The sequence below is a fragment of the Ceratotherium simum genome, chromosome 25, assembly GCF_057802395.1.
Source record: "Ceratotherium simum simum isolate JZ-2026a chromosome 25, ASM5780239v1, whole genome shotgun sequence".
In the NCBI taxonomy this organism is placed as follows: Eukaryota; Metazoa; Chordata; class Mammalia; order Perissodactyla; family Rhinocerotidae; genus Ceratotherium; species Ceratotherium simum.
The window spans coordinates 698,047-721,744 of record NC_141924.1 but is presented as its reverse complement, the minus strand read 5'-3'; the positions used below and the strand labels follow the sequence as shown (position 1 = coordinate 721,744).

The following is a 23,698-nucleotide window of genomic DNA, read 5'->3' as shown; positions in this document are numbered from 1 at the left end:
TTAGTTTTTTTGTTGTTGAGATGTATGAGTTCTTTATATATTTGGATGTTAACCCCTTATCAGATATATGGTTTGCAAATATCTTCTCCCATTTGTTAGGTTGTCTTTTCATCTTGTTAATGGTTTCCTTTGCTGTGCTGAATCTTTTTAGTTTGAGGTAGTCCCATTTGTTTGTTAAAAACAATCTTAGCGGAAAATATGCTGCTAAGATCAGTGTCGAAGAGTGTACTGCCTATGTTTTCTTCTAGAAGATTTATGGTTTCACGTCTTACATTCAAGTCTTTAATAAATTTTGAGTTAATTTTTGTGTAGATACATTTTGAGTTCATTTTTGTGTGTGGTGTAAGATAATGGTCTACTTTCATTCTTTTGCATGTGGCTGTCCAGTTTTCCCAACACCATTTATTGAGGAGACTTTCCTTTCTCCATTGTGTGTTCTTGGCTCCCTTGTTGAAAATTAGCTGTCCATAGATGTGTGGGTTTATTTCTGGGATCTTGATTCTGTTCCATTGACCTGTGTGTCTGTTTTTCTGCCAGTACCATGTTGTTTTGATTACTATAGCTTTTTAGTATATTTTGAAGTCAGGGAGTGTGATACCTCCAGCTTCGTTCTTTTTTCTCAGGATTGCTTTGGCTATTCAGGGTCTTTTGTTGTTCCATATAAATTTTAGGATTCTTTATTCTATTTCTGTGAAAAATGTTGTTGGAACTTTGATATGATAGGGATTGCATTGAATCTAGATGGCTTTAGGAAGTATGGACGTTTTAACTCTGTTAATACTTCCAATCCAAGAGCATGGAATACCTTTCCATTTCTTTATGTCGTTTTCAGTTTGTTTCAACAATGTTTAATAGTTTTCAGTGTACAAGTCTTTCACCTCTTTGGTTAAATTTATTCCTAGGTATTTTATTCTTTTTGTTGCAATTGTAAATGGGATTGTATTCTTAATTTCTCTTTCTGCTACTTTGTTGTTAGTGTATAGAAACCAACTGATTTTTGTATGTTGATTTTGTATCCTGCAAATTTACTGTATTTGTTAATTACTTCTAAGTTTTTTGGTGGATTCTTTAGGGTTTTCTATATATAAAATCATGTCATCTGCGAATAGTGACAGTTGCACTTCTTCCTTTCCAATTTGTGTATCTTTTATTTCTTTTTCTTGCCTGATTGCTCTGGCTAGGACTTCCAATACTATGGTGAGAGTGGTGAGATAAGATAAATAAGAGTGGTGAGAGTGGGCATCCTTGTCTGGTTCCTGTTCTTAGAGGGATAGCTTTCAGTGTTTCTCTGCAGAGTATGATATTAGCTGTGGGTTTGTCATATATGGCCTTTATTTTGTTAATCTTTCTATATTCTTTATGCTAGACTATTCTTAGATATATGTGTTACAGATAACACTTCTAGGTTTGTTACTTTTCACTTTTTTCAAAGTATAAAAAAGTATCTTTGAGTAACAGCGCTAATTTTAAGATAGTCAAATTTATCAGAGTTTTTTTATATTAGTGCTTTTCGTGTGTTGTTAAGACATCTTTCAGCATTTGGGCTACAGCCAGATTGAAACGTGATGAGGTTGAAAGGGTTATGGAGAAATGGAGAAGTGCAGTTGGTTCCTTTTTAAGATTGTTTGGCTATGAAAGTAGAGAAGGCAGGATGGAGAAAGATGGATAACTGAAGGGATTTATGAGATCCAGGGAGGAGACTTTTTCTTTTTGCTGTTTAAAATGGGAAACTAGCATGTGCGAAGCCAATGAGATAGGCTTGGTACCTGGGAAGAGGAAGGGGTGACAGACTGAGTGAGTGCATGAGAAGGTGGGCTCCAGAGCATGGTGGTGAGGCAGTCCTCCATCGTGGGGGTCGTATAAACGAGATTTGAGCTGATTTGTAAATGGAAATTTCTAGTGACTTGCTGCTCTAGAACATGAGGCAAGGATGTTCAGAGAGAAAGAGAATGTGGATCGAGTTTGGGGGAGGGGAGAAGAAAGGAAACATTTAATGCAAATGGTGCAAGAGTGAACCAACTGAAGGACGTAGACGGATGTGCAGGATGGCAATGAGGGTTGAGCAAGGAGAGAAAGGAACAGGAAGAAACCAAAGGATCAATGGGCTTGGGTGCCATGTAGTTGAGGAACACTGGAGGGTTTCTTGACCCAGAGTGTTGGAAAGACAGGAAGCTAAGGTAGAGGGCAGGATGTTCGATTCAGTGATTTTCGAATTGGATGTGGTATGCAGTGGATCCACATCTTGAGGAGGATAGTGGGTAACAAGGGGGAGTGTTCAAGGAAATGAGAGGCCTTGGGGCACATTTGCACATTTTTGGGGTGGGGCAAGCCACCACCAGCGAGAGGCCCATCGGCCACATTTGCCACGCAGAGGTTTTGCTTGCCCCACATAAGTTTTTTAATTGTTTGAATTAAATTACTCAGAATCAGGAGAGTCCACATTTTTAAAAATTTATATTCCCCACTTGTTTTGAAAAATTAAAAGATTGGGCAGTACCACAGTGCAGCAGGTTGAACAGAGCTGAGGGACAGGGCCCTCTGGATAGGGCAGATAGGCTGCACTTTAATTGTACTTGCTTAGTTCCTGTAAATATTTTTCCTTTTTCAAAAAACAGGTTTACTAAGATATAATGGACATACAATATGCTATACCTATTTAAAGTATACGGTTTGATGGTTTTGCAGTATACCCGCATGCAACCAACTCCGCAATCAAGAGAATGAGCATATCCATCACCCTAAATGTTTCCTTGTGCCCCTTTGTTATTCCTTCTCCACCCCTGCCACTCCCCATCCCAAGGCAGTGCTTTCTATCACTATAGATTAATTTGCGTTTTGTAGAATTTTACGTAAGTGGAAACATACAAGACCCACTCCTTTTTGCCTAACATCTTTCGCTTAGCATAATTATTTTGAGATTCAGCCTTGCTGTTGCATGAGTTCATTCCTTTTTATGGCTGAGTAGTATTCCATTATAAGAGTATACCACAATTTATTTATCCTCTCACTTGTTGATGGATATTAGGTTGTTTGCAGATTTTGGCCGTTACAAATAAAACTGCTGTCGGGCCGGCCCTGTGGCTGAGCGGTTAAGTGCGCGCCCTCCGCTGCTGGCGGCCCGGGTTCGGATCCCGGGTGCGCACCGCTTCTCCGGCCATACTGAGGCCGCGTCCCACATACAGCAACTAGAAGGATGTGCAGCTGTGACATACAGCTATCTACTGGGGCTTTGGGGGAAAAATAAATAAATAAAAAAAAAACAAATAAAACTGCTGTGAACATTTGTGTACAAGTCTTTGTATAGACATATGTTTTCATTTCTCTTGGGTAAATGCCTGGCAGTGCAATGGCTTGGTCCTATGGTAGGTGCACACTTAACTTTTTGTGTGTATGTGTGTGAGGAAGATTGGTTCTGAACTAACATCTCTGCCCATCTTCCTCTATTTTGTATGTGGGACACCGCCACAGCATGGCTTGATGAGTGGTGCTTTGGTCTGTGCCCGGGATTTGAACCTGCGAACCCCGGGGCTGCCAAAGCGGAGCACACAAACTTAACCACTACGCCACTGGGCCAGCCCCCGCACTTAACTTTTTAAGAAACTGCCAAACTCTTTTATAAAGGAGCTGTACCATTTTGCATTCCCATGAGCATATATGAGGTTCCAGTTGTTCTGCATGCTCACAGCCCTTGGTATGGTCAGTCTTTTTAATTTTAATCATTCTCATAGGTGTGTAGTGGTATCTCATTGTGATTTTAATTGGCGTTTATCTAATGACTAATAATGTTGAGCATTTTTTCATGTGCATATTTGCCATTCGCACACATTCTTTGTTGAAGTGCCTGTTAGTCTTCAGTTCACATTTTTTATTGTTTTATAGTCACGCGCTGCGACGTCAGCAATGGACTGCATTTATGGCGGTGGTCTCCTAAGATTGGTACCACGCAGCCTAGGTGTATAGTAGGTTATACCATCCAGGTTTGTGTAAGTACGCTCTGTGGTGTTCACGCAATGACGAAATTGCCTGAAAACACGCTTCTCAGAAAGCGTTCCTGTCGTTAAGTGACACATGACTATTATTATTGAGTTTGCAGAGGTGTTTATATATTCTCAATACAAGTTTTTTATCAGGTATTTTTTTTTTGCGGGTATTTTCCCAGACTGTGGCTTATATTTTCGTTGTTTTTAATAGTGCCTTTGAAGAGCAGAAATTAATTTTCATGAAGTTCAAATTTACTGATTTTTCTTCTTTCATGGATCATGCTTTTGGTGACACTTTTAAGAAATCTCCCTAACTCAAGATCACAAAGATTTTCTCCTATGTTTTCTTCTAGAAATTTTGCAGCTTTAAGTTTTACATTTAGGGCTATGATCTATTTTGAGTTAATTTTTACAAATGATGCAAGATATGGATAGAAATTGATCTGGGGGGGGGGGATATCCAGCTGTCCCAGCACCATTGGTTGAAAAGACTGTCGTTTCTCCAGTGAGTTACCTTGTTCTTTTTTTGAAAACCAATTGGCTTTATATGTGTGGATCTTTTTCTAAAATCTCCATTCTGTTCCATTGGTCTGTTTGTCTGTCTTGAAACCAATACCACGCAGTCTTTATTACTGTGCCCTTATGATGAGTCTTGAAACCAGGTGGTGTAAAGCCTCCACTTTGTCCCTTTTTTGTAGAGTTGTGGCTATTCTAGGTCTTTGGTATTTCTGTACAGATTTTAGAAGCAGCCGGTCGATTTCTGTAAAAATCCTGTTGAGATTTTGATTGAGATTACACTGAATCTTTAGGTTCATTTAAGGGAGAATTGACATCTTTTTTTTTTTTTTTTTTAGATTTTTTTTATTTATTTATTTTTTTCCCCCCAGAGCCCCAGTAGATAAGTTGTATGTCATAGCTGCACATCCTTCTAGTTGCTGTACGTGGGACTTGGCCCCAGCATGGCCGGAGAAGCGGTGCCTCGGTGCTCGCCCGGGATCCAAACCCGGGCTGCCAGCAGCGGAGCGCCCGCACTCATCCGCCAAGCCATGGGGCCGGCCAGACATCTTAATATTGAGTCTTCCAACCCTTGAAAGTGATATATCTCTCCATCTAGTGAGGTCTTTTTTCATTTCTTTGTAGCAACGTTTTATACTTTTCACCATACAGGTTCTGCGTATCTTTTGTCGAATTTATCCACAAGAAATTTGTCTTTAAAAATGTTAATGCTGGGGGCTGGCCCGGTGACATAGTGGTTAGGTTAGTGCGTTCCAATTCGGTGGCCGAGGGTTCGTGGGTTCAGATCTCAGGCATGGACCTACACACTGCTCATCAAGCCATGCTGTGGTGGCATGCCGCATACAAAATAGAGGAAGATTGGCACAGATATTAGCTCAAGGATAATCTTCCTCAAGCAAGAAGAGGAAGATTGGCAATAGATGTTAGCTCAGGGACACTCTTCCTCACCAAAAAAAAAAGAAAAAATTTTTAATGCTCTTGTAAGTGGTAATTTTAACTTAAATTTCCGGTTCCTTGTAGCTAGTATTTATAAATGGGATTGATTTCTGTATATTAATCTTGTATCCTTTGAGCTTGCTAAACTCACTTCATAGTCCTAGTAGCTTTTTACAGATCGCATAGAATTTTCTACCTATACAATCATGTATTCAAATAAAGACAGTTTTACTGCTTCCTTTCTTATCTGAATACATTTTTGTTTGTTTTTCTTGCCTTACAGAGTGGCTAGAGCCTCTAGCACAGTGCTAATAGAAGTGGTGAGAAGCAGTGTCCTTGCCTTGTTTCCTAGTCTTAGGGGTATAGCATTCAGTCTTAAATCATTTAGTACAGTGCGACCCTCTGTCAGGTTGAGGAGATAGATTCCTAGTTTGCTGAGAGTTTTTAATCAGAAATGGATATGGGATTTTGTCAGTGCTTTTTCTGTGTCTATTGAGATGATCATGTGGTTCTATTTTTTTTAGTCTATTAAGATTATCAGGGGCCCGCCCGGTGGCACAGTGGTTAAGTTCTCGTGCTCCGCTTTGGCGGCCCGGAGTTCACAGGTTCAGATCCCAGAGCGGACCTACATAATGCTTATCAAGCCATGCTGTGGCAGCGTCCCATATAAAGTAGAGGAAGATGGGCACGGATGTTAGCCCAGGGCCAATCTTCCTCCGCAAAAAGAGGAGGATTGGCAACAGAAGTTAGCTCAGGGCTAATCTTCCTCACAAAAAAAAAAAGATTTTCAGTTACGTTGATTGGTTTTCTAATGTAAAATCAACTTTGCATTCTTGGAATAAACCCCACCTGGCCATGATGTCATTTCCTTTTATATATTGTTAGATCTGATTTTCCAAAATTTTATTAATTTTTGCATCTGTGTTCATGAAGTATATTGGTCTGTAGTTTCTCGAATTATCTTTTTCTGATTTTGGTATCAGGGAAATGCTGACCTCACAGTAAGTTGAGAGGCATCCCCTCCTCTTCCGTTTTCTGGGACAGTTTGTATAGAATGGGTATTACTTCTTCCTTAAATGTTTGGTAGAATTTACCAGCAAAGCCTTCTAGGTCTGGAGTTTTCTTTGTGGGAAGCTTTCTGACTACAAATTCAATTTGTTTAATAGGTAAAGAACCATTTAGGTTATCAATTTCTTGTTGAGTGAGCTTTGATAGGACGTGTCTTTTAAGGAATTTGTGTATTTCCTTCAAGTTGTCTAATCTATTTGCATGAAATTATTTATTTTATTATTCTTTCGATACTTGTAGAATCTGTATCACCTCTCTCATCCTGGTACTAGTGATATGTGTCTTCTCTTTCTCCCCTTCATCAGTCTGGCTAGAGGTCTGTCAATTTTGTTGACCTTATCAAGGATTCAACTTGGGCCTTCATTGATATTCTCGAGTGTTTTTCTGTTTTCTATTTCATTGATTTTTGCTCTGATCTTTATTATTTCCTTTCTTCTGTTTACTTTGGGTTCCATTTGCTCTTTTTCTAGTTTCTACTGGTGGAATTCCGTTGAAGTCATTGATTTGATGCTTTTCTTCTTTTGTAATTTAGTGCTGGGTGATTGTAATTTAGGGTGTTTAGTGCTGGGTGAATGTTATCCTATTGAAAGACATAAGTTACTTAGCCAATTTCCTGTTGCTGGACATTTAGGTTCCCAGTTTTTTGCTATTACAACCGGTAAAGCAATGAATATTCTTACATCTTTGTACAGTGGTGTTAAAATATAAGGAGAACTGGCGTCATTACAATGTGGAGTCTCCTCTTTTTTTTTTTTTTTTGTGAGGAAGATTAGCCCTGAGCTAACATCCATTGTCAATCCTCCTCTTTTTGCTGAGGAAGATTGGCCCTGGGCTAACATCCATGCCCATCTTCCTCCACTTTATATGGGATGCCGCCGCAGCATGGCCTGACAAGCGGTGCGTCGGTGCGCGCCCGGGATCCGAACCCGGGCCGCCAGCAGTGGAGTGCACGCACTTAACCGCTGCGCCACGGGGCTGGCCCCAGGAATCTCCTCTTGAACGATAGTTTGTACTTAGGAAAATTTTCTTTTATTTATTCTTTTCTTTCTCTTCTTTGTCCTCCTCTGGAATTCTTGTTTATTGTTATGTTAGTTCCCACCCTATCTGTTTTATTTTTTTCTCATGGTTCTCCAGCCCTTTACGTCTTTGTCTTGTTTTGTAATTTAGTGCTAATACCTCTAGTATTTTCCCATTTAGTGTTTTACTGTCCTTGTTACCACCCAACGTGGGGCCTTCTGCTCGCCGCAAGACATGCCAATAGTCAAGAGGCAAGGTGGTAGGAGAAAAAGGACTTTTTATTACATCTTGCTAGCAAGAGGGAACATGGCCTACTCACATCCAAAAGAACCATCTTAAGGGGGCACAAAATCTTACAGCAATTATATAGGCCATTGGGTTATTGGGGAGGGGGTTAGGAATATTGATCTTCTGGTGGTACAGACTGGGAGTGCCACACCAGATCTTTCAGTTTTCACTGATGATGGCTATCAGCATAGATTCTCTGTTTGGGGGTCATTACATTCCTAAGGAACTCAAAAAAACAAAGTTATCATCTTATCGCAGCTGGGAGGTACATGTGCAAGCAGGGGTCATAAAATCTACAGAACAGTTGACCTCCTGGAGGGTGCATATCCAGCTGGGTTAGTTTGTTAGAGGTCGTTCAAAGTTACAACAGAGTTTTTCTTTTCTACAATATGGCTTCCCTTATGTCAACCTTGTCTTGAGCCAGTATCATTCTTTGGATTAATCACGTTAAAGAATTATTTGTCGACTTCTATTTTAAGCTCTCATACTCATTGCCTTTTTGGCATTTCTTGAGATTTTTTTTTCTTCAGCCTGTTCATAAGATGAAGTATTTCAACTATATAACTTTATATCAAACATTTCTCGTATACCCAGTATGAAAAACATGATTTTTTTTTATTTTAGTGAATTCCTCCTTTAATGTGCTTCTGAGATTTGTTGGGTAATATTCTATTGGTGTTTCTCATGCTATTCGGAGGTCAGGTGGTGATCTGTAGGTTGATAAGGTTATCTCGTTTGCTTGGCACCATCTTCGTCACATATTGGAGTCTTTGTTATGGTAACTTTGAAAACATATTGAAAGCTTTCCTCCTTTCTCTTGAAAAGAGGCTAGATGGCATCAGATTATCCATGCAGAGAGGTGTGAAAACCTCTCACTGGAAGGGGACGAGTTTTAAGTCCTGTCTCAGTTTCTTCCTCTTTAATTGATCTGCTTCATTTTTTTTTTCTTTCTTAAGAGTCAATTTTGCTAAGTCCTAGGATGGTTCTTTTCTGGTTGTTACTCTTCTTGGCTGGAGTTTATTGTACCCCATACAACTGCTTGTTGAAGATTCTGTTGGAGGGACAGAGTGGGGCTGCCAGGGGCCTCCATGCCAGGGACCCCTCAGGGGAGGTTCTCCGAGGGATGGGCTTGTGCACTCAGTTGCTTCCGGTTTCACACACACATCCCACCCAGGATTCCGTGCTGTGGAAATGGGTCCTGACGATGACCTTGGAGCATCTGCCCTGCACCTGGTGACCCAGGTGAGAAACAGTCCGTTGGTCCTTCAGGTGCCCAAGTCTGAATTTTCCAGAAATCTGTGTGTGACTTGAGTTCTGAGACGGTGTAAATCAGCTCTTGTACGTTTGCTTGCTTGGGGCCAGATATCTTTATTGAACAGACATTCTTCTCTTTATGCTTTGGAGCTTTGGTCATCTTGTCTTAGTGAAGGTGGAGTTTTATTTTCCATTTTTTATTCTTTCTGTTGTGTTAAAAAAGAAGACAACAGGCCCACAAGGGAGTCGCTTATGCTAAGCCCCATGTCACCAAACCGAGACTTAATTACAGTTTCCGCTGTCCCAGAAATGGAATCTTAAAACCCATTAATCGGGAATCACCGGGTCAACACTAATCAGGTAACTGCCTGATGGACCTGCCGTCCCCTGAAGGAAGTAACCTTGCAATAACCAACCCGCTGTTTTGTCTGGTGTGACCTCTTTGTTCCCTCTGCCTTCTGCCTATAAAAGCCCTTCGTTTTGTACAGCTCCTTGGGGCTCCTTTCCATCTGCTAGATGGGATGCTGCCCAATTCAAATCAATTTTTGATCAAATACTGTCTATCTTATGATTTTTAACATGCCTCACTTTATCTTCTAACAGTTGTTTTCAGTGAATTTCAAGGGAGTGAATCTTTACAATCAAAATTACTTTCCTCCTGATGCAGTGGTATTAGTATGTCCCTAACACTTCATAGACTTTATTTTCTTTTTTTCCCCTACTTGTCCACTTTGTGCATTAAAACAGAAATATTCTCAGGAAGGGAGGAGTCCCTGTTAGCCTGATGTGTGGGAAATTTCTGTTTAAAGTTTTTCTATGAACTCCTCATGATGTAATGTGTTGTGTGGACGCAGACAGTAGAGTGACCCCTCAGTCTTCTAGGCCTCCCTCCCGGTGGTGCCTGTGAGGACTGTGGAAGCTCTGACTCCAGGACAGTCTTTTCATAAGTATTTTGTGAAGGTTACATTAGCTTATTGACTCGGAGAGAATATCATCAATTTCTGTGACCTGTATGAGCCTTAATATTTCTAAGCTTGAAGTGAGTTATTTTGTGTTGTTTTTTTTTCTGGTAGGACCACAAGCAGACGGTGTCACTTTGCACTTGAACAAGTCATCCGCTTAGGTGTGAAAGGTATGATTTTTGTGGAATGATAGTATTACATCTTCCCAAGGTATTTTTATAGGCTTTATGTAAAATTTTGTGTAAAACAGTCTCTTCAATCATATTAGAAGTAAAACTATGTGATATCCAATGTTTTTCTTTCTATTGGCGAGTTTTAGTGTTTTCTTACTATTTCAACTATGTAAAAATAGCATGCTTAGGTTATTGAAAATAAAGTCATTGCACTCTGCCTTTCCCTTCTTAATATAATTCATTTTTGTAATTAAAAATAGACAAATATCTTTGTTGCAGAGTATGCAGTACTGGTGTTAATGCTGTAACTGTGACAGGGCCAGAGGGAAAGGGGTGCATAGACATGAGTTTCTTCAGGATTGCTATACGCAGTTAGGTTTCCTCTATTCCTCTTTTTTAAGCTTTTCAGTAATGTCTACCTTCTTACCTTTTCTTGTTTTAAAAGTGTTGTTTCCAGAAGAAATCATTTTACAGTGTCCCCAAGTGACCGGGAATTGGAACCATGCACAAGACACCAAAAACGATAGACAGTCCACCATCAAGGTATTGCTTTGATGACTTTGATATATTTAAATAGATAATGTATTAGCTCTTCAATTGACTAGAGGATTAGAGGAGTGTATTTCACAAATAACCCAAAATCACAGTTAAAATAAACCTAAAATATTCATGAAATAGACTGAGTGTAAAATTTATATACATTTATCTGTAGGGCTAAAATATAGTATAGAGGGTGGGGTAAAGTAAGACACAGATCTGTTTGTGTGATCTTATAGTTTGGTTTAAAAATTGTTTTTTTGTGTACACTCAGGCACATTTATATGATTATATAAGCATAGAAAATATCTGGAAGGATACACACCCAGCAAGTTGTTAACATTTGTCATCTTTGTGAATGTCGCAAAGGCATTTTATTTTTTGCTTATACAATCCAGTCACTCCATAAATAGTAACATAGTGCCTATTATGTGCCAGGTATTGTCCTAGGCTCTCGGTATATTTTCATAAGTAAAATAGAAATGGTTTTACTTATTGTTGTGTTTACAGTAACAAGAAAAATCCTCCATGCCGTGCTGGAGCTTGTAACCTATAATTCTGTGCTGTTGGAATTTGCTTTTTTGAGCATGTTTTAAATTTATAATAATTCAGATTTTTAAATTATGTGTAATATTTACAAACCCTCTTACCATTTTATAGCCCCTCTTCAAAAATGCAAAAATGATAGTTTTGGAATGCCTTCACAATTACAGAAAAATTTGTAAAGGAAACAGCAAAAGGTTTCCGTTAAAATCTGTGTATTTCATATCTGATGTCTGTTTTGTTCTGAAAGTAGAAAGGGGTCTTCACTGGACACAGATGCAGTGTCATCTGCAAAACTCTGTGGTCACCTCATTTACTGGTCCTCCCACTGCCTGAGTCTCAGGGAGGGTCTGTGATGCTGACGGTGGGTGCCAGGTGAGGAAGGTGTGGCTGTTGAGGGGGGTCATGTTCCTGAGGGGCTGAATCTTAATACTTTTAAATGCAGAACATTATCTTTTTATGGATTAGCTAGGTTGCAGATAAGCTCAACAGCATTTCACACATCAACCACAATGGAATTACAGGAACCAGATTTACCTTCCCAGTTTATGTAACTAAAAACCAGACAAGATGCGTGAAACAGCAGTTTCAGATATTGAGCATCAGATGTCATAGGACAGTGATACCTGAGAGGGAGGAGACAAATGAGGTACCCTGTGATTGCCCCAGCTTACAGCCCTCAGAGAGTTTCCAGGCCAGGGAGCAGAATGGGGGAGCCCAGTGGTCTCCTGAGTGGAGGAGACAGCACCTGGCAGTGCAGGACAAGATGGATGGAGTGCACAGGGTGCAGTACTGGTGGGGAAGGCAGGACAGAGCATAAGCTTGCAGGGTCTGCAGAGGGCCCCCCTTGATTTTTCAGCTGAGGACCCACGGTGCTCACTTTTAAGGAAAAGACCTGAGTCGGGGAAAAAACCCCTGGAGAGAGCAGAGGGAAGAATCCTGAGTTCCCACAGCCAGAGAAGGAAGACCTCATAATTCACAGGTCCTCAGGCAGAGTCCTCAGAGGGTGTTGCCTGAGGAATGAGGCAAGTCTAACCCTGGAACGTAGGCCCCTCCCACCCAGACTGACAAGGTGAGAGCACAAGCCTCAGACATGTCCAGCTCTCTCCAGGTGATTAGCCGTATCCCACAACAAAGATCAAAGATAGTTCTAGGAATATAAACATATCCAGCACCATCAAGGTGTAAAAATCACAATGTCTGGTATGTAATCAAAAAATAAACTGAAAAACACAACCCATAATAAGAAATTTCAGTCAATGGAAACCAACCCCAAAAATAACACAGTGGTAGAATTAGCATACACAGACATTAAAACAGTTATAACTAGATTCCAGATGCTCAAGAAGGGAGAGGAGGACGTGAGCATGGTCAGTGGAGACGTGAAAGATAGAAAAGACACAAATTTATCTTCTAGAGGTGAAAAACTCAATGTCTAAGATGAAAAATAGAATTAACAGCAGACTAGACACTACAGTGAAAGGATTAGTGAACTTGGAGACACAACGACAGAAACTATGTGAAATGAAACAGAATAAAAAGAATCTAAAAAAAAACCTAAAACTGCTCTTAAAAAAAGGTATGTTTTAAAAACAGAGCATCAGGGGGCCGGCCCAGTGGCACAAGCGGTTAAGTGTGTATGCTCCACTGCAGTGGCCTGGGGTTTGCCAGTTCGGATCCCAGGCGCTCACCGACGCACTGCTTGACAAGCCGTGCTGTGGCGGCATCCCACATAAAGTGGAGGAAGATGGACACAGATGTTAGCCCAGGGCCAGTCTTCCTCACCAAAAAAAAGAGGAGGATTGGCGGATGTTAGCACAGGGCTGATCTCCTCACAAAAAAAAAACAACAACAGAGCATCACTGAGCTGTGGGACAACTTTGGGCAGCCTCACCTACAAGGGGTTGGCGTCCCAGAGAGTAGGGCGGGGGAGTATTTCAAAAAATATTGAGCAGAAATTTTCCTAATTTGATGAAAACTATAAACCTGCAGATTCAGGAACCTCAACAGACCCTAAGTACAAGAAATACGCACCAAGGCACGTGATAGTTAAATTCCTGAAAGTCACTAAAAAGCAAATCTTAAAAACAGAAAGTTGCATTGTATGCAGAGGTTCAGAAATCAGAACTAGAGCAGACTTCTCACTGAAAACAGTGTAAGCTGGGAGACACTGGAAGGACATCTTCAAAGTGCTGAAGGGAAAACTCACCCTAGAGTTCTGTGCCCAGTGAGCACTTTTCCAAAAGGAAGATGAAACAAAAACTTCTTCAGACAAAAGCTTCAAGATAGAATTAGTCACAAGCAGACCCACACTACTAGGAATAGTGGTCCTGTAGACATAAGGAAATGATGCCAGAGGGAAATGAGGGTCCCCACAAAGTCATGGAAAGGACCAAAATGATAAACATCTGGATATGTTTAAAGAGTTTATCATTTTTAAGAAAATCTCTTTAAAAAATAAATGACTGTTTTTTATTGATTTTTTGCGCGTGTGTGAAGAAGATCAGCCCTGAGCTAACATCCGTGTTAATCCTCCTCTCTTTGCTGAGGAAGACCGGCTCTGAGCTAACATCTATTGCCAATCCTCCTCCTTTTTTTCCCCAAAGCCCCAGTAGATAGTTGTATGTCATAGTTGCACATCCTTCTAGTTGCTGTATGTGGGACGCAGCCTCAGCATGGCCGGAGAAGCGGTGCGTCGGTGCGCGCCCGGGATCCGAACCCGGGCCGCCAGTAGCGGAGCACACGCACTTAACCGCTAAGCCACGGGTCCGGCCCTATTGATGTTTTAATAGTTTATAACATTGTGAAGTTTTGGGTTGTACATTTTTGTTTGTCCATCACCATATATATGACTCCCTTCACCCCTTGTGCCCACCCCCCACCCCCTCTGCCCCAGGTAACCACAATACAGTTTTCTGTGTCCATGTGTTGGTTTATCTTCCAGATATGAGTGAGATCATACAGTGTTTGTCTTTCTCTTTCTGGCTTACTTCACTTAACATAATACCCTCAGGCCCATCCATGTTGTTGCAAATGGGACGATTTTGTCTTTTTTTATGGCTGAGTAGTATTCCATTGTATATATATACCACATCTTCTTGATCCAGTCATCAGTCGAGGGACACTGAGGTTGCTTCCATGTCTTGGCTATAGTGAATAATGCTGCAGTGAACATAGGGGTGCATAAGCCTCTTTGGATTGTTGATTTCCGGTTCATTGGATAGATTCCCAGTAGTGGGATAGCTGGATCATAGGGCATCTCTATTTTTAATTCTTTGAGGAATCTCCATACTGTTTTCCATAGAGGCTGCACCAGTTTGCATTCCCACCAGCTGTGTATGAGGGTTCCTGTTTCTCCACATCCTCTCCAATATTTGTTGTTTTTTGTCTTGGTGGTTATAGCCATTCTAACGGGCGTGAGGTGATATCTTAGTGTTGTTTTGATTTGCATTTACCTGATTATTAGTGATGTTGAACATCTTTTCATGTGCCTATTGGCCATCTGTATATCTTCTTTGGAGAGGTGTCTGTTCATTTCCTCTGCCAATTTTTTGATCAGGTTGTTTGTTTTTTTGTTGTTCAGTTGTGAGAGTTCTTTATGTATTATGGAGATCAACCCCTTGTCAGATGTATGTTTTGCAAATATTTTCTCCCAGCTGGTGAAATTGTCTGTTCATCTTGATTCTGGTTTCCTTTGTCTTGTAGAAGCTCTTTAATCTGATAAAGTCCCACTTGCTTATTTTTTCTTTAGTTTCCCTACACTGGGTAGGCATGTCATCCGAAAAGATTCCTTTATGACCAATGTCAACTAGTGTGTTGCCTATATTTTCTATTCTATGAGTTTTATAGTTTCAGGTCTCACCTTCAGGTCTTTGATCCATTTTGAGTTAGTTTTTATGAATGGCAATAGCAGATGGTCCACTTTCATTCTTTTGCATGTGGCTGTCTAGTTTTCCCAACACCATTTATTGAAGGGACTTTCCTTTCTCCATTGTATGTTCTTAGCTCCTTTGTCAAAAATTAGCTGTCCATATATGTGTGGTTTTATTTCTGGGCTTTCAATTCTGTTCCATTGATCTGTGTCTGTTTTTGTACCAGTACCACGCTATTTTGATGACTATTGCTTTGTAGTATGTTTTGAAGTCAGGGATTGTGATGCCTCCAGCTTTGTTCTTTTTTCTTAGGATTGCTTTGGCTATTCAGGGTCTTTTGTTGCCCCATATGAATTTTAGTATTCTTTTTTCTATTTCCGTGAAGAATGTCATTGGGATTCTGATTGGGATTGCATTGAATCTAGAGATTGCTTTAGGTAATATAGACATTTTAACTATGTTTGGTTTTTTTTATAATTTTTTTTTTATTTTTCCCCCAAAGCCCCAGTAGATAGTTGTATGTCATAGCTGCACATCCTTCTAGTTGCTGTATGTGGGACGCAGCCTCAGCATGGCCGGACAAGCGGTGCATTGGTGCGCGCCCAGGATCTGAACCCGGGCTGCCAGTAGCGGAGTGCGCGCACTTAACCGCTAAGCCACGGGACCAGCCCTATGTTTATTTTTCCAATCCATGTGCATGGGATGTCTTTCCATTTCTTTATGTCATCATCAATTTCTTTCAATAATGTCTTGTAGTTTTCATTGTATAGGTCTTTCACCTCCTTGGTAAGATTTATTCCTAGATATTTTATTCTTTTTGATGCAATTGTATATGGTATTATCTTTTTGAGCTCTCTTTCTGTTAGTTCGTTATTAGCATACAGAAATGCAACTGATTTTTGTAGATTGATTTTGTACCCTGCAACTTTGCTGTAGTTGTTGATTATTTCTAATAGTTTTCCAAGGGATTCTTTATGGTTTTTTATATGTAAAATCATGTCATCTGCAAATTGTGAGATTTTCACTTCTTCGTTGCCTATTTGGATTCCTTTTACTCCTTTTTCTTGCCTAATTGCTCTGGCCAAAACTTCCAGTACTATGTTGAATAGGAGTGGTGAGAGTGGGCAGCCTTGCCTTGTTCCTGTTCTCAGAGGAATGGCTTTCAGTCTTTCCCCATTGAGTACGATGTTGGCTGTGGGTTTGTCATAAATAGCCTTTATTATGTTGAGGTACTTTTCTTCTATACCCATTTTGTTGAGAGTTTTTGTCATAAATGGATGTTGTATCTTGTCAAATGCCTTCTCTGCGTCTGTTGAGATGACCATGTGGTTTTTATTCTTTGTTTTGTTGATGTGATGTATCACGTTGATTGATTTGCGGATGTTGAACCATCCCTGCGTCCCTGGTATGAATCCCACTTGATCATGGTGTATGATCTTTTTAATGTATTGCTGTATTCGGTTTGCCAATATTTTGTTGAGGATTTTTGCATCTATGTTCATCAGCGATACTGGCCTGTAGTTTTCCTTCTTTGTATTGTCTTTGTCTGGCTTTGGTATCAGGGTGATGTTGGCCTCGTAGAATGATTTAGGAAGTGTTCCATCTTCCTCTATTCTTTGGAATGGTTTGAGAAGGATGGGTGTTAAATCTTCTTTGACTGTTTGGTAAAATTCACCAGAGAAGCCATCTGGTCCTGGACTTTTATTTTTTGGGAGGCTTTTGATTACTATTTCAATCTCTTTACTTGTGATTGGTCTATTCAGATTCTCCATTTCTTCTTGGTTCAGTTTTGGGAGGTTGTATGAGTCTAAGAATTTATCCATTTCTTCTAGGTTGTCCAATTTGTTGGCATATAATTTCTCATAGTATTCTCTTATAATCCTTTATATTTCCCTGGTATCCATTGTAATTTCTCCTCTTTCATTTCTAATTTTATTTACTTGAGTCTTTTCTCTTTTTTTCTTAGTAAGCCTGGCTAACGGTTTGTCGATTTTGTTTATCTTCTCAAAGAACCAACTCTTTGTTTCATGAATCATTTCTACGGTTTTTTTGGTCTCAATTTCATTTATTTCTGCTCTGATTTTTATTATTTCTCTCCTTCTGCTGACTTTGGGCTTTGTTTGTTCTTCTTTTTCTAGTTCTGTTAGGTGTAATTTAAGGTTGCTTATTTGGGCTTTTTCTTGTTTGTTAAGGTGGGCTTGTATCGCTATGAGTTGCCCCTCTCAGGACCGCTTTTGCTGCATCCCATATGGTTTGGTATGGCATATTTTCATTTTCGTTTGTTTCCAGATAGTTTTTGATTTCTCCTTTAATTTCGTCAATGATCCATTGGTTGTTCAGTACCATGTTATTTAATCTCCACGTTTTTGTCACTTTCCCAGTTTTTTTTTTTGTGGTTGATTTCCAGTTTCATAGCATTATGGTCTGAAAATATGCTTGTTATGATTTCAATCTTCTTATGTTTATTGAGGCTTGCTTTGTTTCCCAACATATGGTCTATGCTTGATAATGTTCCATGCGCGCTTGAGAAGAATGTGTAGTCAGCTGTTTTTGGATGGAGTGCTCTGTATATGTCTACTAGGTCCATCTCATCCAGTTTTTCATTTAAGTCCACTATTTCTTTATTGACTTTTTGTCTGGATGATCTATCCATTGATGGTAAGTGGGGTATTAGGATCCCCTACTGTTATTGTGTTGTTAATGTCTCCTTTTAGGTTTGTTAATAGTTGCTGTATGTACATTGGTGCTCCTATGTTGGGTGCATATATATTTATAAGTGATATGTCTTCTTGGTGGAGTGTCCCTTTTATCATTATATATTTCCCTTCTTCGTCTCTCTTAACCTGTTTTAAGAAGATAAATGACTTTTAAAGCATGGATGAACCTGGAGGACATTATGCCAAATAATAAACCAGTCACAGAAGACAAGTGCTGCATAATTCCTCTCAGAGGAGAGACCTAAAACCATCAGACTTGTAGGGTCAGAGTAGAATGCTGGTTCCAGGGGCTGAGGGGGAATGGAGGGCTGGTAATCAATTGGCATCATGTCTCGATTATGCAAAATGAGTAAGTTCTAAAGATCAACTGTACAACGTTGTTCCTGTAGTTAATACTGTATTGTATCCTCAAAGATTTATGAGGGAAGATCTCATGTTAAGTGTTCTTACCACAATAAAATTTTTTTTATTGAGGTCTTATTGGCTTAAAACATTGTGTAAATTTCAGGTATACATCACAATATTTCAGTTTCTTTATAGACTCCATCGTGTTCACCAGTAGTCTAGTTTTTAATCCATCACCATATATATGTGCCCCTTTACCCTTTTTGTCCTCCCCCCACCTGCTCCTCCTCTGGTAACCACTAGTCTGTTCTCCTTATTTATGTGTTTATCTTCTACATATGGGTGAAATCAGATAGTATTTGGCTTTGTCCCTCTGACTTATTTCACTTAAGATAATACCCTCAAGGTCTATCCATGTTGTTGCAAATGGCACAATTTTGTCTTTTCTATGGCTTAGTAATATTCCATTGTGTGTGTGAGTATATATCTTTTTTCTTTGTCCATTCATTTGCTGATGGGCACTTGGGTTGCTTCCACTTCTTGGCTATTGTGAAGAATGCTGCAATGAACACAGGGGTGCATAAGCCTCTTTGGATTGTTGGTTTCACATTCTTTGGATAGACTCCCAGTAGTGGAATTGCTGGATCATATCGTATATCTATTTCTAATTTTTTGAGAAATCTCCATACTGTTTTCCATAGAGGCTGCACCAGTTTGCATTCCCACCAGCAATGTATGAGGGTTCCCTTTTCTCCACATCCTCTCCAACACTTGTTGTTTCCTGTCTTGTTAATTATAGCCATTCTGATGGGTGTGAGGTGATATCTTATTATAATTTTGATTTGTTTTTCCCTAATAATTAGTGATGTTGAACATCTTTTCATGTGCCTGTTGGCCATCCATCTATCTTCTTTGGAAAAATGTTCATATCCTCTGCCCATTTTTTGATCGGGTTGTTCATTTTTTTATTGTTGATTTGTGTGAGTTCTTTATATGTTTTGGACGTTAATGCCTTGTCAGATATGTGATTTGCAAAGATTTTCTCCCAGTTGGTGGGTTTTGTTGATGGTTTCCTTTGCTGTACAGAAGTTTTTTAATCTGATATAGTCCCATTTGTTTATTTTTTCTTTTGTTCCCCTTTCCTGAGTAGACATGGTATGCAAAAAGATGCTGCTAAGACTGATGTCAAAGTGCGTACTGCCTATATTTTCTTCTAGGAGTTTTATGGTTTCAGGTTTTTACATTCAAGTCTTTAATCTGTTTTGAGTTAATTTTTGTGTATGGTGTAATATAATGGTCTACTTTCATTCTTTTGCATGTGGCTGTCACAATAAAATTTTTTAAATTTAAAAAAAAAGATAGGGCCGGCCCTGTGGCTTGGTGGTTAAGTGCGCGCGCTGCGATGCTGGTGGCCCGGGTTCGGATCCCGGGTGCGCATCGAGGCACCACTTCTCCGTCCATCCTGAGGCCGAGTCCCACATACAGCAACTAGAAGGATGTGCAGCTATGACATACAACTATCTACTGGGGCTTTGGGGGGAAAAAATAAAATAAATAAAATCTTTAAAAAAAAGATAATTGACTTTTTAAAGCTGAAGTAATAACAATGTAGCAATGTATTGTGGACATATATTGTAACATATTGTAACAATGTATTGTAACATATATAGATCTAAAATATACAATAATAGCACAAGGGATGGGAGAAGAGAATATTATTGTAAGTTTCTTATACTGTATGTGAAGTAGTATAATTTGCTTGAAGTAGACTGTGATCAAGGATATGTACTATAAACCCTAGAGCAACAACTAAAATAACAATACAAAAAGTTATAACTAACAGACCAACAAAGGAGATAAAAGAGAATCAAAAAATAATTAACTGGAGAGTGACATCAGCATCATGGCAGAGTGAGCTTTCCCGTAAACTCTTCCCCCGATAAGATACAACAAAAGGGACAGTCACAGACCAACAATGGATTCCTAGACAGCAAAAAGGAAGATAGGAAAGATCCACCCTGCTGCACATCTGAGAGTAGACGTGCTGGGGCCCCCAGAGGAAGTGGGGAGAGGTAAGAAGAAATCCTCTCCCTTCCCATCAGATCAGCGACCCGGGTCCATGCAGCTCCCAGAGAAGGGGGAGGGGCATCCCTCTGCAGGGAAACCGTAGCTCTTCGGGCTCTCTCAGACAGTAGGAAACTCCCACACAGAGGACTCAGAACTGCTGCAGGGGTGCCATCAACATCTGAGCACTCCAGGAGAGCAGATAACGAGGGGTGAGCCAGAAGCCTCTCACACCAGGGACCCAGCGGGCAAGAGACAGAGCCCCCCACACCTCCTCACATGCCCAACACTGCAGCTTAGCCGACCAGACCAGACAGTGGCCTGGCCGATCCCAGCGAGCAGCTGGGGCAGAGCACAGGGGGCTCAGATTACACAGCCTTGAACCACCACACAGTGGCGGCTGGTGAAAACTACAACCACATACTTCCAGGGTGAGGAAAAACAAAGTGAATACAGGAACTACAATGCAAAGGTACATGAAATCCCCAGACCAGAAGGAAAATGACAACCACCCAGAAACCAACCCTGAAGGCACAGAAATCCATAACCTAAATGACAGAGATTTCAAAATGGCTATCATTAAAAAAACTCAACGAAATACAAGATAACACCGACAAACAATTCAACGAGATAAGGAGTTTCTTCACAGAAGAGATTGAAATCATAAAGAAAAACCAATCAGTGCTGACGGAGATGAAGAACACACTGGAGGAGATAAAGGACAATCTGGAATCTTTAAAGAACAGAGCTGACAATATGGAGGAAAGAATTAGCAGTATAGAGGATAGGAATACAGATATGCTCCAGATGGAGAAGGAGAGAGAACTAAGACTAAAAAGAAGTGAAGAAAGTCTCCGAGAAATATCCGACTCTATTAGGAAATGTAACATAAGAATTATAGGTATTCCTGAGGGAGAAGAGAGGGAAAAAGGAACAGAGAGCCTATTCAAGGAAATAATAGCTGAGAACTTCCCGAATCTAGGGAAGGAGCAGGAAATACCAGTCAGTGAAGCCAATAGGTCACCTAAATACGTCAACAGACAAAGGCCCACTCCACGGCATGTAGTGGTAAGGCTAACCAGAGTCAATGACAAAGAAACAATATTAAGGGCAGCTAGACAAAAACAAAAAATAACGTACAAAGGAACTCCCATCAGGCTCTCAGCGGATTTCTCAACAGAAACTTTACAGGCTAGAAGAGACTGGAATGATATATTCAAAATATTGGAAGACAAAAAGTTTCAGCCAAGAATACTCTATCCAGCAAAAATATCCTTCAAATATGATGGAGAAATAGTAACTTTCCCCGATAAACAAAAGCTAAGGGAGTTCATGGCCACGAGACCCCCACTACAAGAAATACTCAAGGAGGCCCTCAGGCCTGAAAAAAAGAAGAGAAAGGGAATACAAAGCTTGGAACAAGGAGAAAAATAGGTAGGCAAGATCAGAAAAATAGTAGATCTTTACCGGAATAGGTTAGCAACCATTTAAATACCAAAATCAAAGATCAAAGGAAGGAAATCACCAAAAATAAATATAACCTCATCACTATAAACACATACCCACAACACAAGATAGAATAAGTTGTAACAAGAATGACTTAGAAGGGGAAGAGGAAAGAGATTGAATTGACTTAGTATAAGGAAATAGGAGGCTATCAGATAATGGAATATCTCATACACAAGATTTTTTATGCAAACCTCAAGGTAACCACTAAACAAATAATCAAAACAAAATCACATATGATAAAGAGAAAACTAGAAGAGTCATAAGACAGAACAACCAAACTGAATTGGCAGTCCGAAACAAATGGGACAAGAAGCAAAGGAAATGCAAAAGAACCTGAAAATAAGTGACAAAACAGCAACATTAAGCCCTCATATATCAGTAATTACCCTAAATGTAAATGGATTGAACTCTCCAATCAAAAGATACAGAGTGGCAGGATGGATTAAAAATCAAGACCCAAAAATATGCTGCCTCCAGGAAAAACATCTCAACTCTAAAGACAAGCACAGGCTCAGAGTGAAAGGATGGAAGACAATACTCCAAGCTAATGGCAAACAAAAGAAAGCAGGTGTTGCCATACTCATATCAGACAAAGTAGACTTCAAGAAGGGCAATATATAATGATAAAAGGGACACTCCACCAAGAAAATATATCAATTATAAGTATGTACACACCCAACATAGGAGCACCAAAGTACGTAAAGCAACTATTGACAAACCTTAAAGGAGATACTAACAACAACACAATAATAGTAGGGAATCTTAATACCTCACTTACACCAATGGCTGGATCATCCAGAGAAAAAGTCAGTAAGGAAACAGTGAAGTTAAATGAAAAACTGGACGAGATGGACCTAGTAGACATATACAGAGCACTTCATCCAAAAACAGCTGACTACACATTCTTCTCAAGCGCGCATGGAACATTCTCAAGCATAGACTATATGTTGGGAAACAAAGCAAGCCTCAATAAATTTAAGAAGATTGAAATCGTAACAAGCATCTTTTCAGACCATAATGCCATGAAACTGGAAATCAGCTATGAGAAAAAAACTGGGAAAGCGACAAAGAAGTGGGGACTAAACGACATGCTACTGAACAACCAATGGATCATTGAATAAATTAAAGGAGAAATCGAAGAATATCTAGAGACAAATGAAAATACAACATACCAACTCTTATGGGATGCAGCAAAAGCAGTCCTAAGAGGGAAGTTGATAGCAATACAGGCCCACCTTATCAAACAAGAAAAATCTCAAATAAGCTATCTTACGCTATACCTAACAGAACTAGAAAAAGAAGAACAAATAAAGCCCAGAGTCAGCAGAAGGAGAGAAATAATAAAAATTAGAGCAGAAATAAATGAAATTGAAATAACAACAACAAAAAAACGTAGAAAGGATCAATGAAACTAAGAGCTGGTTCTTTGAGAAGATAAAATTGTCAGACTCTTAGCCCGACTCACTAAGAAGAAAAGAGAGATGGCTCAAATAAAGTTAGAAATGAAAGAGGAGAAATTACAACAGATAACAGAGAAATACAAAGGATTATAAGAGAATACTATGAAAAACTATATGCCAACAAATTGGGCAATCTAGAAGAAATGGATAAATTCTTAGACTCATACAGCCCCCCAAAACTGAATCAAGAAGAAATAGAGAATCTGAATAGACCAATCACAAGCAAAGAGGTTGAAACAGTAATCAAAAACCTCCCAAAAAGTAAAAGTCCAGGACCAGATGGCTTCTCTGGAGAATTCTACCAAACATTCAAAGAAGATTTAATACCTGTCCTCCTCAAACTATTCCAGAAAATTGAAGAAAGTGGAACACTTCCTAACACATTCTACAAGGCCTGCATCACCCTGATCCCAAAGCCCAACGAGGACAACACGAAGAAGGAAAACTACAGGCCAAT

The 23,698-nt window shown here is 39.7% G+C and overlaps 1 protein-coding gene across 1 annotated transcript in view; it reads left to right on the top strand.

The window, feature by feature from the left end:
- The window catches only part of MOV10L1 (Mov10 like RNA helicase 1), an 83,291-nt gene that overhangs the window by 34,784 nt on the left and 24,809 nt on the right, over window positions 1-23,698 (top strand). Inside the window, exons 13-14 of the mRNA XM_087448708.1 lie at window positions 10,133-10,191; window positions 10,640-10,737. Of these exons, the coding sequence (XP_087304834.1) occupies window positions 10,133-10,191; window positions 10,640-10,737 (157 nt within the window). The remainder of the gene's footprint in view (window positions 1-10,132; window positions 10,192-10,639; window positions 10,738-23,698) is intronic.